The 15,938-nt window shown below is 43.5% G+C and overlaps 1 protein-coding gene across 1 annotated transcript; it reads right to left on the bottom strand.

The window, feature by feature from the left end:
* Positions 1 to 810: 810 nt before the first annotated feature.
* Positions 811 to 15,914, bottom strand: ABRAXAS2 (abraxas 2, BRISC complex subunit). The gene is made up of 9 exons (XM_058810432.1): positions 15,825 to 15,914; positions 14,172 to 14,262; positions 11,154 to 11,190; positions 9,438 to 9,504; positions 8,842 to 9,032; positions 8,153 to 8,272; positions 7,396 to 7,480; positions 5,739 to 5,853; positions 811 to 2,513 (listed from the first exon to the last, which is right to left on the bottom strand). Exons 1-9 carry the CDS (start codon positions 15,894 to 15,896, stop codon positions 2,044 to 2,046), a joined length of 1,248 nt encoding a protein of 415 aa, XP_058666415.1. The 5' UTR covers positions 15,897 to 15,914; the 3' UTR covers positions 811 to 2,043.
* Positions 15,915 to 15,938: the final 24 nt, after the last annotated feature.

Below are 15,938 nucleotides of genomic sequence, written 5' to 3'. Positions count from 1 at the left end.
GAAAACACCTGCAGGTAGGCACTGGCTGGAGGCACACAATGACACACCTGTCCCACCTACATGGTGCATGAAAAACCAAGCAGAACTCGTAACATTTTTTGTTAAACAACCCCAGAATTCAAGGATCTTGTACAAACATGTGTCAGGCATGGAATATTCCCTCTGCTACATCCCCTCAGTCCCAGCCTGAACAAACTTCACACACTTCTGAGCTGCACTTCTGCTGCCCAGTGAGCTCCTCCACCAACGTGGCACCTGACAAGCATTAAAACCTATGGTAGGATTAAATAAGATTTTATTGTCACATTGAACTGCTTTCTCAGAGATGTACATTTTGCAGGTTTCTGTGCAGAACAGAAATGAAGAGGGTGGCTGCCAACCTGTCAGTTCTGATTTCAGCATGGACATGTCCACACCTGAGCCACAGGTGCTCACAGGTGGTGTCTCCACAGCCAGGTCTCTGTTCCAGGGATTGCAACACTCCAAGACAAAAATCCATCCAGTTAAGGCTAATGAGAACAATGTCAAATAGTTAAAACCAGAGCACTTGATGTTTAAAGATGGAACCACTTTGAAGAAAAGTGGCAATTTTAACATCTCATTTTTTTCCCAAAGTTATTTTGCTTAATTTAGTACAGGTAAGGAGAGGGTAATGAACAGACTTTTGCCTATGGATATGATCCAGAAGACTAAAATTTCAGTGGGTAAATTGGAGATATTTAAAATTTTTCAGCAACTGTTTTGCTGTTCTGGGTGTAAACTGAAGAAGTGGCTATCGATACCTCAAAGTGATAAACGCTGCAGATAACCTCATCTTAAAATGTGTATTTTCTCATTTACACATCAGGGATAAAGTCCAATAATACAAACTTCTTAGTGGCACAATTTCACATATTTTGGGCAACGTTAGCATACAAGCAGTATTTAAATAAAAGTAAGTGCATCCAAACATGAAATTCTCTAAATATACCACACTTCATTTATCCCAAACGGCAGTTTTCTGACAAGAGCTGTAATTCAAATTAAAATAATCATTTACATGTTTCACCCAGAGGAAAAGAGGTAATAAACCCAGGGGACTCTCCAAACAATCTTCTCCTACCCTATCCCCTATTTATCACATAAAATAACTCATCTAGAAGCGTAAATCCAATACTCAGATGCAAATAAAATGCAAGTAGCAGTCTCTGATGTTTGCAATTTGCAGACTCCAAAGTCCAATCATGATGGAATTTACTACTTCTGTCGGTCATTTACTCCTGTATGTGCACTTCATATTTATGCTAAAAGAACACATGAGACAATAAATGAGGCTAGTGTGGCATAAAGTCATTGTAAACCCAGCGAAACCAGAATAATTCTATTTATGACATTCATCTGGATGATTTACCAGGCATCCCACCCCCCCAACATCCTTTACAGAAAAAAAGGCAACCATCAGTTGAAGTGAGACACATTCTGTTTGTAAAAAAGGTCAGACCAAACCCCTCCTCTGATGAGGGCATGCCCACAGAAGGAGGTTGACCACGTCTTTTCCTATCAGGCTTCTCAGAATTATCAAAATTTCTTTGCTTGCAAAGGCCAATTTGGCTTACCATAGAAAGCTATTCGGAAGGCGGCTGATATATTTATTATTCCCTTTCAAAAATTAAAATTCAAGGCATGATAGTGCAAGAGGTAAGTTTTGATTTGAGAACATTATCTGTAGACTAACTGTGCTTAGTTACTACATCCCAATTTATTGTCTTAAAGAAAATATGGCAACAAAAGCTACAAGATCTCTATAAATTTCATTTTGCCTAAATTTTACCAGTACATCCATGAACCTCATCAGTATTAGTACAACTTGATTATCCTAATGATTCCATTATAAAACTTGCAAAATGTATCACAAGGTGAATAAACCATCTAGTGCAAGTCTTCTACATTTCGTGTGCACAGTAATCCTGTGTAGTTCATTTCCTCCGGGTCAAATCCCCAAAATCTCTCGGTAACAATTATGAAAAAACAGTGTCACGTGGATTTGTTCTGTTTTCCCCCCTATCAAATCTGAGAAGTTTGAGTGTTCCTGGAATCACCATCGGGATGTGCTGAAGGTCGTGACTCCCTTGTCTGTGAGTATTCACTGTCAGAGGACTCTGTGGGTTCAAGCAAATTCTCATAATCACTGTCTTCTGATTCGTCAACATTGTCAGGCAGCGCTCTTTGGGAAGATGGCATGGATGCTCCATTGCCAGAATATTTCAATCCTGCACTTGTGGAAACATAACTGGAAGACCCCACTGCCTGAGGCCGAGGCATGAAGATGCTGCTGCTCTCCAGGAGCCCGGGGCTGCCAGAGCTGTCGTGAGTGCTTGTGTTGAAATCCGAGTAGGGCGGGGGAGGATCGGACACGTCGGAATCCTCCAGTGTGCAGCCTTCCACAGCAAAGCCAGTGTAGGACATTCGGGGAACAAACATGGGTTCCACGTTATCTGTTGGCATTTGCCTGCTTAAAATTGCCTGCTGCATTCCTACAAAGCAAAGAACAGGAGGTACTTAATGCTTTCTTGGCAACGTGCTCCCATGACCTGAGCTGTGACCACCTCGCCTGCCCTCGCTTCTTTCCTTCTGCTTGTTATCAAATGCTCACCCCTGGCACTGCCTTCCAACTCCAGCACTGGATCCTGTCCTCTCAGTCTGCTCTTCCCATCTTTCATACCTCTGATTTAAGGCTTAGAGAGTCATCAATACACTGCCCCTGGCTGTCACATCAAACCTTGTTTAACAATGCACCCTTCTCTTTGAGCGTGACAAACTCCCCTAAATTCAGCAGTGCAGCCTGAGCCTCATCAGGATCAGCTCAATTATCCCAGTGATCCCTTTCAAACCCAAAATGAGTCAGAAAGCAAATAAACCAACCAAGTGCAAACATGCTACACTTTCATGTGCACAGTCATCCTGTACAGATCATTTCCTCCGGTTTAAGCTCCCAAAAAACACAGCTACAGGATGTTTCCACAGCCTGTTGCTGTTTCCATCTCATCTTTTCTCTGTATTTTTCAGCTCCTTCTCACATCAAAAAGCACCTGTGCTAGAGCTCAACCTGTTCCTCTCTGCCTGTGTCTTACTCAGTAAAACTCAACTCATTTTTCATCCATAATTGATATTTGATATTGTATCTTAAAAGTATCACTTTGTACTTTCAATGCCCCTTGTGCTAGGGGACAATCTCATAGTACCTGCAAAGAAATCACCATGTCTTCTTCTCTCAAATTATTATTGTCTTCTTCCCTCAAATTATTATTTTAATAACTTCACTCACATTAAAAATCCAAATGATGGAATTATAGCTGGGAGTGTAGCAGGGTATCAGAACAAGAATGTGAAAGTCATCTTAAATGAGCTGATTTGGAAACTAATTTGAAGAAGACGTGCACAGGAATAATGAACTGCAAGAGCTGCAAAAATGAGGAACACTTGCATCCTTCTGCAGAAAAGAAACTTGATTTATGTAAAGTATAAATCAAAATGCATGAGGTGTGCTCAGCTGTGGAGATACAGGTATGTATCATTTCACTGTAGTTGTTAAAAATATAACCAAAATATATGTAACTATGAACACCATAGTTTATAAAATAGGGAAAACTGGAGAAACCCTACAAAACACAAGGGATCTAATAGTCATGACCTAAGAGGAAAGGCTGGAACAACGGGGATTAGTAGGGAAGACTGAAGAAAGCATTTTATTCTTAAATGTGCCTAAGAGGCTGCTGCAGAAAGGTAAATTTGAGTACTGCACACTAGACACAAGGAAAGACTTCCTGGCAGGAAGGTTTTTAAGCACTGGGAGACACTGAAGTTTTTGACTGGTTCCTAAGGGATTATTAACCAACAAACCTGCCAGAACTGATACTGGAATGTGCAAGGTGAGGGACACATTGGGATCAGCTCTGTTTACTGGAGAAACCCCACAGGGAGGGTGAGAGCTCCTCTAACCAAGTCACTGAGATGTCTCTGGGGAATGAAAAGAGCACGTTCCCTCAAGTGGCTGCACAACAACAGCACTCCAGTTCTGGGCCACACCAGAACAGCACTGGGAGATTTCCTGGCATCTGGGAAGTGCACAGCACTCACCAAACCTGGAACATCCTGCTGCATGTACAGAACTATTTCAGTGATCTGGCAGCTGAAGTCTCAACTGCCTTTCATAATGGAGTGTTTAAGTCATAACCTGCTAACCCAAGGTTTGTAGGAACACCAAGCTCTCACACAACACTCCCACAGGAACTGGAATCAAACTCTCCCTTTTCCTCACTAAAACTAAGGAAATTCTCCCAGCATTGAGCAAGCGAGGGAACAGAAGGCCAGATTCAGTAATTAACTACTCACATCTAAAAATACTGCATGTTTTCTTGTTTCAGCCCTCTCACATGATTCTCTGCTCTGGCATCAATTCTCAGTCCAGCATTTGCATCTCCCTGGTAGTAGCCAGAGCTGAGCACTGACTGCTCTTCCTCCTCCTCCCCCAGCTTTTTCCATCTGTGCTGGGATCAGCTCCAGTCACACTAAATATCCACCTCTGCTTCCCCATAGTAGCAGCTCCCTGCCTACTTCATCTACAGCCAAGCAGGAAACAGCAGTGACTCATTTACTTCCACCTTTCAAATGGTCCTGGGCTAATCCTGGCTCTGCTACCTTATCTTTGAGATTCAAAGAAGAACTTGTGCTGACTAAAATGTTCATGTGATAACAGTGCCTGGAGAAAATTAAAATACCAGTCACAGCAGGAGCAGCAGGCCCTTTGCAGAGTTTAGGGTGTTCACCCACCTAAACCCCTTTTTTGTCACACACTGCTTTAGGTAACAGGATTCAGAAATAATAAAAACCACCTCATAGCTAAAATGACAAAATTTCATTATTTGCTTATCAGTTCAAAACATGGGTAAAAAGAGGCAGTGTTTGCTGAAACAATGTGTAATTTGCTTATGAATTATTTAGGTTTTTGTCTTACTTCCCATTTGCCTGTTCTCTGCCCTTACTCTCTACCTTCAGTCTTCCCTTGCACTCACAAATTCAATTAGATCAGCAATGCCTCTTTGGAAGGAGCTTCACAAAACTTATCTGCTGCTAACCAAAGTCTCCTGAGGCCACACTCAGTTTTAGGAAGGAAGGACAGTGTGGCAATCAGCCAAATGTGCTCACACAGCAAGGCTCACTGACTCAGGACATTATGGAGCAGCAAAATAAGATGAACAACACCTAAAAAGATTTTCTTCAACACTGAGAAGTGATATTTCAGTGCTGAACATCTTTACCACTAAGTCAGCAAATGGGAGTGGGAATAAAGACTTCATAAAACCATGGATAGCTCCTGGCCTGTGAACACTGTATCCTGTTTCTTTACTTCAAAAAGAATCTCTTCAGTATTTAGCTTTTTTTTCCCCTCACTTTTCTTTTCCTACAACTGATCTTTTCCTGTGTTATTTCCAGAACAGACTTGCTTATTCTTTCTTTACAGTGTTGTCTCTGCTGTATTTTAAGCTTGCTAACACTGGATGATTCCAGCAGAAATACCTTCAACACACACTTTCACAGCTCAGGTGTCACTCAACACAAATCCATCATACTGCCCTTCCCACTGGGATGTTTTTTCCCACGAATTATCAGCAATACAACAATTACTTTAACTCCACAAAACATTTTCTCCTCACAGCACCTGCTTCTGAAAGAAAAAAGGTAATTAAAAGGCAACTTACTTATTTCTTGTTCTTTTTCATTCTTCTTTTGTGCGATTTGCCTTTTTAACTTGTTTACATCAGCTTGAAAAGATTCAACAACACGTTCACTTTTTTCTACATCTATACATACTGCCTGGGAGAAAAATGTAAGATATGCTAAGATTGGGCAAAAATGTAGGAAATAGTTTCAGGACAACATTAATAAAGCTAGTACCTGGCAAGAAGCCATTGAAGCACAAAACTAAAAGCAGGATTTAACTGCAGCAGAAATACTCAACCTCAAGATTGTTTTCTTTACTGGTTGTTGCTGCATTATAGGAAAAGCATTTCCAAAAAATGCATCATGACAGGAGATTTGCAATAAGATGCAAAATTGGTTGGTGTCCAACATCCCCTGGAAGTGTTCAGGATGGATGAGGCTTGGAGTAGCCTGGGACAGTGGAAGGTGTCCCTGCCATGGGAATGAGAAGAGCTTTAAGGTCCCTTCCCACCCAAAGCATTCTGTGATTCTATGAAATTAAATATTGGCCATGATCACTTCCAGGGATGCTGATTCCACCACTGTCCTGAACAGCCTGTTCCAATGCCTGACAGCCCTCCCAGGGAAAAAATTGTTCCTAATCTCCATCCTAAACCTCCCCTGGTGCAACTTGAGGTGGTTTCCTCTCCTCCTGTCACTGTCACTTGTTACTGGAGAGAAGAGAGCAACAATGTCTCCCCTCAGCCTCCCTTTCTCCAGGCTAAGGAAGCCCATTTCCATTTGTCCAGACAGCAACTGAAACAACAGCAGGAGCACAGAGGACAGCCATGCTCCTGGCAATGACAGCATCACACAACAATGCCATTAGCTAATGGACACAGCTCTGAAGAGAAACTTTGCTATTCCCTGAAGCTGCCTGGAAGTGTGTGCCTTCCAAAGGAGGCTGGAAGGTGCCAATTCCCAGTGAGAAAGAGCAGTGGGTGCAGGGGGTGGCTGGAGGGATTGCTCCTTGCTCCCTGCTCAGGAGGGAAGCAGCAGAGCACAGCCAGCAACCCCCCCAGGGCAGAGGCACGGGGAAAGCCTGGAACGAGCTGTGACTCCACACAATCAGCAGATGTGTGAGCTGCTCCCCTGCAGCACAGCTCCACTGCTCTTCACACAGGACAAGCTGTGAGCTGACAAGCTCACAATGAGCAGAGCTGACACTCCAGGCATTCTCAGATGCTTTGGCACATTTGGAGCAGGATTCACTCATGCTCCACACAAAATGTTCACAAGTTTTAACTAACAGATGGTGCTCTGCTCGTGCTCCATACCCAGAGCCAGGAGTCATTTTTAAACCTCTGCAAATCCCTACAGCCTTCAGCAGGGCTTCTCTTCACTGCAAACCCTTAAAAATGACTAACACCTCCCATAAATCACTAAGTATTAAATCCTTTACTTGCAAAAGACAAAAAATTGGTGCTATTTGTACCAACCACTTTCACAGAGGCCACACAGAAGCACTGCAGAAGCCACTGCTCACATTAAATACAAACTGAAACATTTAACTTTAAAGTCAGTCTTATTTTCCTACAGTTCATGATAATTCCTTATGGGCTCTAAAAATCTCCACCTCCTCCATGCCTGCTTTAACCAAAGGATGAATAAAAGATGCCACATATACACAGACCAGTATGGAGTAAAGGATGTTACCTGTACTTTTTCCTGAAGTGCATTATAAACCTGATAGATAGCCCTGATGTCCTTCATCACTCCATCTTTGTCAAAAAAATCAGTACTAAAAAGAAAGCAGAAATCATCAGTGATGAGAAAAGACAATACAGGCTTCTAGCTCATGCTGTCTTTGAATTCCAGTTAAGCAGTCTATCACTGTATTTTTAAAATATATCTTATTGCTAAATATGCTATTTTAGCAATAGTACATTGTTGAAAATGTACCATACTGTCATAAACAAAAATTTGGACACAGCATATTCAATACCAAAACTCCTCCTGGAACAATAAAGTCTCACTTGAATGAGATTAAACTTGTGCCAAAATCTTTAAGCTTGTATAATTTCATTGTTAACAGCCAGAAAAGCTACTTTGAATTTATGGCATTTAATTGAAAATACTCAAGAAAACCATCAAGAATTCAATGCTTCTGAGGCAGACTCCAAGTGCACACAGAATTCCTTGGGGAGGTGGGTGGAAATCAAGCCAGAATTTCCAGCCAGAAGGGTCCCAGCATGGACTGGCCACACCAACTCTGCCTTTCTGAACAGTGCACTGAGTTCCCTTGGTTCTTCTACAAAATCCAATTCTAACCAGGAAAAAAGCACACTGGGAACTGACCACTCTCCTCCAGACCTGGTTTTCTGGTTTTCAACATGCACATTTGTGTTATTCTCTGTGAGGTACAGAGAGCAGAGCTTGATGACTACTTCATTTAGAAAGGAAAAGTCCTTACCCATGTTCCTTAATAACTTTGGCATAATTCTGAGAAGTATTTGGCACTGAAGAACCTTTGTATTCCTGTTGGCTAGTGTTGCCTAGATTAGGAATAGTAAGTGACACCCTTTGATTATACCTGCAGAGAAGGTTCAGAAAGATTTATTAATTCAATTGAAAAAGATTCTTTACAAAAGCATTGATATTATCCCATCCCTCTGACAATCAGAACTCATCTAACTTTAAAGCTTCTGCATTAGGTTTGTTATAAAAGCAGCTGAATATTACAAGTTGTATTCAAAATAAATGTAGGATCAAAAACCCTTAATACAGAGCTACCTCTACACCTCCAAGAATGTGCAAACTACCAGAGGTATATTCAGGTCCTCTAGAAGAAACATGGTAGTGACATTTGATGTCTCTTAAAATAGATTATTTTTGTCTGATGACTTAGAGATTGAAAAGATTTTTTGTTTTTTTGTTCACCCTAATTTTAATTTATAGATTATTTGCACCAAAAAAAAAAAAAACAGAACAAAACCCCAAAATAAAACCAAACCTGTCATCATTAATAAGCACCCCAAGACACCACTGGACAAACACAAAGCTTTCTTTAAGTGCAATTGTACAAACTCCTAAATAGTTTAAAAATAGCAGTAAAAAGCAGAAAAAAGAATGAGGACTGCTTCACTGGCAGAGTTTGCTTACCTTCTGTTTGGTCTAAAAAGCACATATTCTAAAGCATGTGTGGAGTTATTTGCAGTGGAAATGAAGCTGAAGAGAAGGAAGACGAGGTCAGGCACTCCAAGGATGTGTGTCAGCTGTTTATGGATGATGTGCTCTCTGTATGACATCTGCTGCTGAGTGTTTCTCCTGAATCTGTACCATCCAATAACGTTCTGCAATCAAATACATCAGGAAAAACCCACAGTGTTACCTGAGAGACACACATTTACCTTAAAGGGGCTGATATTGTGGTATCACCATCACCCAAAAGCTTTAGCACAACGAAACAAACTGAATTCCTCAAGATGTGAGTTTGAGGTGGTCAATACAGCCCTACACTTTTGGAGATCTACATTCAAATCCTTTGCATTTCTTCAGGGGAATTAGACATTGCTCCCAGTTTAATCTAAGTACCACAAATCCAACAACTTCTGTACAGGATAAGCCCTGGATCAAAACAAACCATCAGATTTGTGAAGGAAAGTATTTATTCTACTTAACTACCTTTTTTTTTAAATTTGTTTCTCAAACCCACTCTTTTTAATGCCTGTAAGGGGATGAAAAGATAGAAAACTTACTTTTCTTCTGTCTTTGAGAATCCTGTCCAAACTCTCCTCATTAACTTTGCCTGCATAGTCATAAAAGCTTGGACAAAAAGGAAGAGAGAAAGGTAAATACATAGTTTATACACACATTATACATAAAGTAAATAATTTCTATTTTGACTGTTCTACAAGTAGATGGCATTCTAGACAATACAAAGCAACTTCCAGAGCCTTACTTTTACCACAGAAATGCACTGTGCAATTTTGTTGTGACCAGCATCCTGTAAAACTCTGCTTTGATAATCAGAAGCCTACCAGCCCCAGAAGAAATGAAAGCAGGGCTATCCCAAATGCAACTCCAAATCAATTTCTGGAGCTCCAATCCTGCCACTGCACTCACTTGGATGGATCCTTGATGCCAAAAGAGTCAGCAATAATTCAAAGTATCATGGTCTTTCCAAATGGCTCTGCTTCCACAGCTGAACCCAAACCCTGATATGTTATTTTGTGGACAGAACAGATTTAGGAATTTATAAATCTACTTATGCAGACAGGTTTAGGTATTCAGCTAGATCAGAGTGCATGATAAAAGGAAAAACATTTGAAAATAGATTCTTCCTTGGTCTCTTTCAAGAGCTGATATTAACACCTAAAGCAGTGCAGGAAAATGCTCTGGTTTAGGGGTCTGTGACTTCAACTTTTGGGGGGTGGGGTAAAAAACCACCAAATCCTGAGCTCAGTGCTTGGCTGGTAAATCAGGGTGGAAATGCCATTTACTTCAAGGTGGAAGTTGTTGGGAAAACTCAGACTACAACTAATGACAAATTTGAGACACTATGTTATATTTACACAATTTTTTCAGTTCATGTTTGCAATATTTATTTATAACCCTGGTGGACATCCAACTCTTTCTGTGTCTGTGCTTTATCTCCATGTCTGGAGTCTGCAGCATTTTAAATCACTGAGTTAAGAGTACCCTCTCTGTAATTATCAGCCAGCAAAGTGACTGACTGCAGCTTTTCTCTTTAATGCAACCACTGTCAATCACAATGTCTAAGCTACTGTGTCTTCTTAATTGGCTGGAAATCTCTCAAGATGAGAGGAGATTAATTGGGAATTCCTTCTCAAAAGGAATTCTAGACAGTGCTTTAGAAGCCAACACTGGGTAACAAGTGAAGACTATAGAGAAAATCTACATGTAAATAGATGGAAGCTGTTAAATAGAATATATTAGCCCCACATTTAATTTAAATTCTTGAGTTCAGAAGATCAGAAGGCAAAAATAACTAGAAAGCTGAAGATTTTTCAGTAATTACTTGGTGCAGGTTGGTTCCACTAAGCACAAACCAACTTGTTAACCCAGCAGGTTACCAGGGTTAGGGCACACAGGGACCCACCAGGCCCAGGCAGAGCCAGCCTAGACTCCAACATTTAAATTTAATTGAATTTCAATTGATTTTGACATTCCTCCTCATCATCAGAGTGATATGAGCTGAGCTGACCTGACTGCTGCCCTACCTCCACAGCTGCACAGAAATCCAAACAGATGGAGAAATAAACCCCTCCAAGCTACACTACAACTGTAAACTCCTGCTTTGATTGTCATGGTTGGTGTCACTTGTGTGTGTTCCTGTAAAACCATCAGATGAGCAAGCACTGCTGGGGACACCTGAAATGCTAATACATTGCAGAGAGCTCCCTGGTTTTATATTCTGCAGCCAGCACAGCAAGACAACAAAAGAAGCTTACCTAAAGAGTTTTGAACAAGGCTCATGGTTATGGATTTCTGCAAGAACAAACAAACAAATTTAAAAAGTGACATGTGTCCAACTGCTCCAGGCAAAGAGAAATTACAGTGGCATATCTTGCATGAACTTTCCACACCAGAGCTACTGAGCAAGAAACATTTGTGTCACAGCACACACTGCCCCCACTGTCTCCACACTTGATGACACAGCACCATACACAGAAAATGCCTTCACTTCATAATTTCACCTTTTACACAGAAAATTATTTCAATAAGCAAGGCATACACTTGCCCAGATGCACAGAGATTTATATCAAATACACACTTTTGATACTATTTGATAGTTACAAACTCCTCACAAAGGCATTTGTTTTCTTTTTTTCTACACCCTTCCACAACAGCTTATTTGCATCCATCTACATTGTTTCTTACAGCAGCAAGGAATGAAAAAGAGATGGGGAAGGGAATCACTGATTGTAGTGTTTAAGGAGGCAAGGCAAACAGAATCTGTAATGAGAAAAGGGGTTAAAAGCAATTTCAAAACATTTAGCTGCACTTTATAATTCTGTTATATGAAATATTAAAAAGTCAGGGCAATGTTTTTTCATTGAAAAGGTTGTGACAAATGCTAAGATGCTTATTTAATCAGCAAAGGTTGTAACATGTCAGCAACCTCAGAGGAGAATAAGAAAAGAGTAAAAATCCAATCTTACATTGCCTTTGCAACACCAAACATGACTTATTTTTATATATATATATAAAAAATATGTATCTAGCACATATATGTATATATGTACCAGTATATATGTATCTAGCACACATACTATGTACACATACTTTTATTTAAACACCACCACTAAGGAGACACAAAAGAAAGTGAAAAGTCATCTGTGACAACAGTGCCACAAAACTGTCAATCTCATCAGCTGAACTGGCAGCCCAAGAGTTCATTTTGGTGAATAAGTATTGAAGTAAAAACGGTAAATAAAAAAATATCCAGCAGGTGTTGAGGAGTGGGTGACTTCCATTCTCACTGGAACCAATAATGTGACAAAGGGGTGAATTTAAAAGGGAGCAGTTTTTAACACCACAAACACTTGGTTTAGGAACCCAGGGCAAGGCTGCAGGTGGTGACATCACTGCCAGCAATAACCAAGATCAGTGACCAGTGAGGAGCAAGGTCTAATTAAAAAGCTGTAAGTGACTGGCTCTGCCAGCTCTGCCTGAACACACAGAGCCATCAGTGAGTATATGCAAACACAACAAATGCTGTGCCTTTATCTTCTGGAATTTAGCTCACAACTGACACTTCCCAGTCAATTCACCACCTGAGTTCTCTTAGGAATAACCAGGACAGGAAAGCACTGAACCTTCTGGAGCCCAGAGCACAAAGCCATCACCACTGCAAGTGGGAGATCTCCTGGGATGTACCAGGGTGCCCCTGCACACGTTCACAGATCACCTGGCTGTGCCACAGTGTCAATTTCATGTTTTTCTTTGCTGATTTACGTCCTGAGATATTTCAGGGACGCCGCTTGTAGATTTTCGGCGTTTCTCTTTTCTCTTTGCTCGGCTGATTTATGTCCTGGTGATAGCTCAGGGAATGCCACTTGTAAGGTTTTCTGTTCTGTTGTTTAGGTGGCCTGGAAAGGCCCAGGGATGGCCTTGAAGAGCCGACGCTTCAAAGGACGAGGAGAGACTTCTGATCTTGTCTCGGTCTTGGTGTTTATTAATTGTTTATCTAAAAGATTTTCTTTCAGCCCGACAGAGGTCTGCTCAGCAAGTCAGCCATGAGCACACTGCGAGCCCCCGGGCGGTCACTTATCTTTATACCCTAAGTTACGTGTACAATATTTATCATTTTTCCCCAATACCTTCTACGCTTATTAACCGGTGCACTTCTAGTAATAACCAATCCCAAAGTGCCACCATCACCACAGAAGATGGAGGCCAAGAAGAAGAAGAAGAAGGACAGGACACGCCCCAATTCCTCCATCTTACTTCTTTAGACCCCCCTGTACCAAAATCCTAAACCCTGTGTTTTACACTCTAATTAACTTATCCCTTCACCATTCACCCAGTGAAATCCTCCCATCCTCATACAGGCGTCATCTCCTGTGTAGGATCAAAATCCTGCCACCAGACACTTCTGGCAACATTCCAGGATTCCCGAGCCCCCCAAGGGTGGTCTCGGCCTCTCTGCACCTCCATCCTGAGGTGCTGAGATCCCACACCACAGCAACATCTGAGAGTCAATCCAGAGCTGTTTGTGCTCTCACTGAGCTTCATGCACAGCCTGCTTTGTGATCTGGGATCACAGCCACAAAGCCAGGTTTGTAAGGGGGTTTAAATCTATTTTAACAGCTGGTTTTATATCCAGAAATAAAAAGGCAGTTTCTTTCAGGGCTTTCCTATTTTCTATAAACAAAACATGCAACAGCCTCTCATTCATGTCTAAAAAATCTCCTTCAACCAACACTTAGCAGCAAGATTTTGATTTTTGCTCAGTTTTCACAACACATCAGCTGCACAGAACTTGTGCTTATCAACAAATTGTCTGACTGATATTCCTTGTCCAGTCCTGCTGTGACAGTTTATGATGTCACCAACTCCCAGCCATCCATCCAAACCCGCTTCTGAAAATCTGCTCCTTCCAGTACCAGTAAATCAAGCAATAAATTAATTTTATTTTGGGCACATGCTGTATTTAGGCAACTGTGTCAAGCAGGAAATTCCCCACAGTAATTTTTCCATCACAGAATGCAGACAAATATCTTCCATAAATAATCCTTCCTCCATAAAAGGAGGTGCAGGAAACCCCTGCAACTTGCAAAGATTTGTTTCTTTCTTCACATCCCAACCACAAACACACAGACACTGTGGCAAACGTGATCCTGGAAGTCTGACACAGACAATCCTGTGATTGTCTCACACCATAAAACAATTCTTAATGAAACCTCCTGAAAACATGAAACCTGAGCAGTGCCTGTTTCAGAACAACTCAAAGTTACATCACTTACCTATCACTTGTAGGAATTCAGTGTTGCTGATCTGTGAATCACTAATGCTGACAGTCTCTTCTTGTCTCACCTCTCCCAGCAGAAATCCTTCCTGCAATTTTAAAAGAAAAAGATTAAAAATAGAGAAAAAAATCCACTATATGCAGCCATTTACTGTAACTTTCTTAGCTTCAAACTGAAACAAAGATGAAGTTTGAAAGACACATCTGAGTTCCAGTGGATAGAAACTGCCCTGAGGTTTTACCAAAGCTGTTTTTTTGCTTTGCCAGCATCCTTTTACAGCACTACAGGGATGGGCTGTCCAGAAGGAACATTCTGCACACAACCCACACGGGCAAACACATCACAAAAGGGAGGGCTCAGCCCCAAATACAAGGGGGAAAAGCTCCAGCAAAGCCAAGGGAAGAGGAGTTCAAACCTGCAGGGACTTCCACAAATTTTAGTGTAGAGACTGGGCTGGACCCTGACCAACACCAGGGATTGCAAAACCCAAGAGCAAATTTAACAGTAAGGCAATTTTAAGGTACATTAATTTATTCTCCATCCCTACCCAAAATGAAGAAAGAGACTGAGCTGGAATCAGGTTTTGGCACAAGGTGCAGAGGAAAAGAGCAAGCTCAGGCTAAAAAGGTGCCAACAAAACCCAGTGATTTGGGAACAGCCCAATCTGCACTGCACCCGTGGTCGGCCGCAGCTACTGGAAAATCCCTCGTGGAGCTTTTACAGGAGCGCTTTCCTGCCACAGCCCGTGTGCTGCGGGAGCCACACCCCGCGGGGAGCACCCCGGGCACCCCACAGCCCGCTTGGACACCCCGCATCCCGCCCGGGCACCCCGCATCCAGAGAACAGCCCGGATACCCCGTGGGGAGCACCCCGGGTACCCCACATCCCGCCCGGGCACCCCACATCCCGCCTGGGCACCCCACATCCAGAGAACAGCCCGGATACCCCGTGGGGAGCACCCCGGGTACCCCACATCCCGCCTGGGCACCCCACATCCCGCCCGGGCACCCCGCGTCCAGAGAACAGCCCGGATACCCCGTGGGGAGCACCCCGGGTACCCCACAGCCCGCCCGGGCACCCCACATCCCGCCTGGGCACCCCACATTCAGAGAACAGCCCGGATACCCCGTGGGGAGCACCCCGGGTACCCCACAGCCCGCCCGGGCACCCCGCATCCAGGAAAGAGCCCACGCATCCCGAGGGGAGCACCTCTGGTACCCCACATCCCGGGGCAGCATCCCGCAGACCCCACATCCCTCTCCGAAACCCCACACCCCACCCAGACACCCCACATCCCGGGGGCAGCATCCTGGGGTCCCCACACTGCAGGAGAAGCACCCCGGGCACCCCAAATCCCAGGGAGCAGCCGGGACACCTCACATCCTACCCGGGAAGGAGCAAACCGGGCAGCCCACATCCCGGGTACCCCGCGGAGCATCCGGGCACCCCACACGCCGGACAGCCCGCATCCCGGCCGGACACCCCGCATCCCGCCCCGCTGTGTCCGTCTGGGGCCGCCCCCGCCCGCTGTGACCCGCGGCCGGGCCCCACCGGCGGCGGCGCGGCCTGGAAGCCCCGCAGCGCAGCCGCCGGCCGGGGTGCAGCGTGAGGGAGCCCCGCGGGCCCGGGGCGGCGGCGGGGGGCACGTACGTGGTCGGCGCTGCTGTTGGCGCTGCAGTAGCACACGGAGCTGAAGGTGTAGCCGGAGATGGACGCCGCCATGACGGACACACCGCCGCCGCCGCCGCCACGGCGCACGCGCGC

The sequence above is a fragment of the Ammospiza caudacuta genome, chromosome 9 (assembly GCF_027887145.1).
Source record: "Ammospiza caudacuta isolate bAmmCau1 chromosome 9, bAmmCau1.pri, whole genome shotgun sequence".
Lineage (NCBI taxonomy): Eukaryota > Metazoa > Chordata > Aves > Passeriformes > Passerellidae > Ammospiza > Ammospiza caudacuta.
Note: the sequence above shows the minus strand (reverse complement) of the source record. Positions and strands in the feature narration are given on the sequence as shown.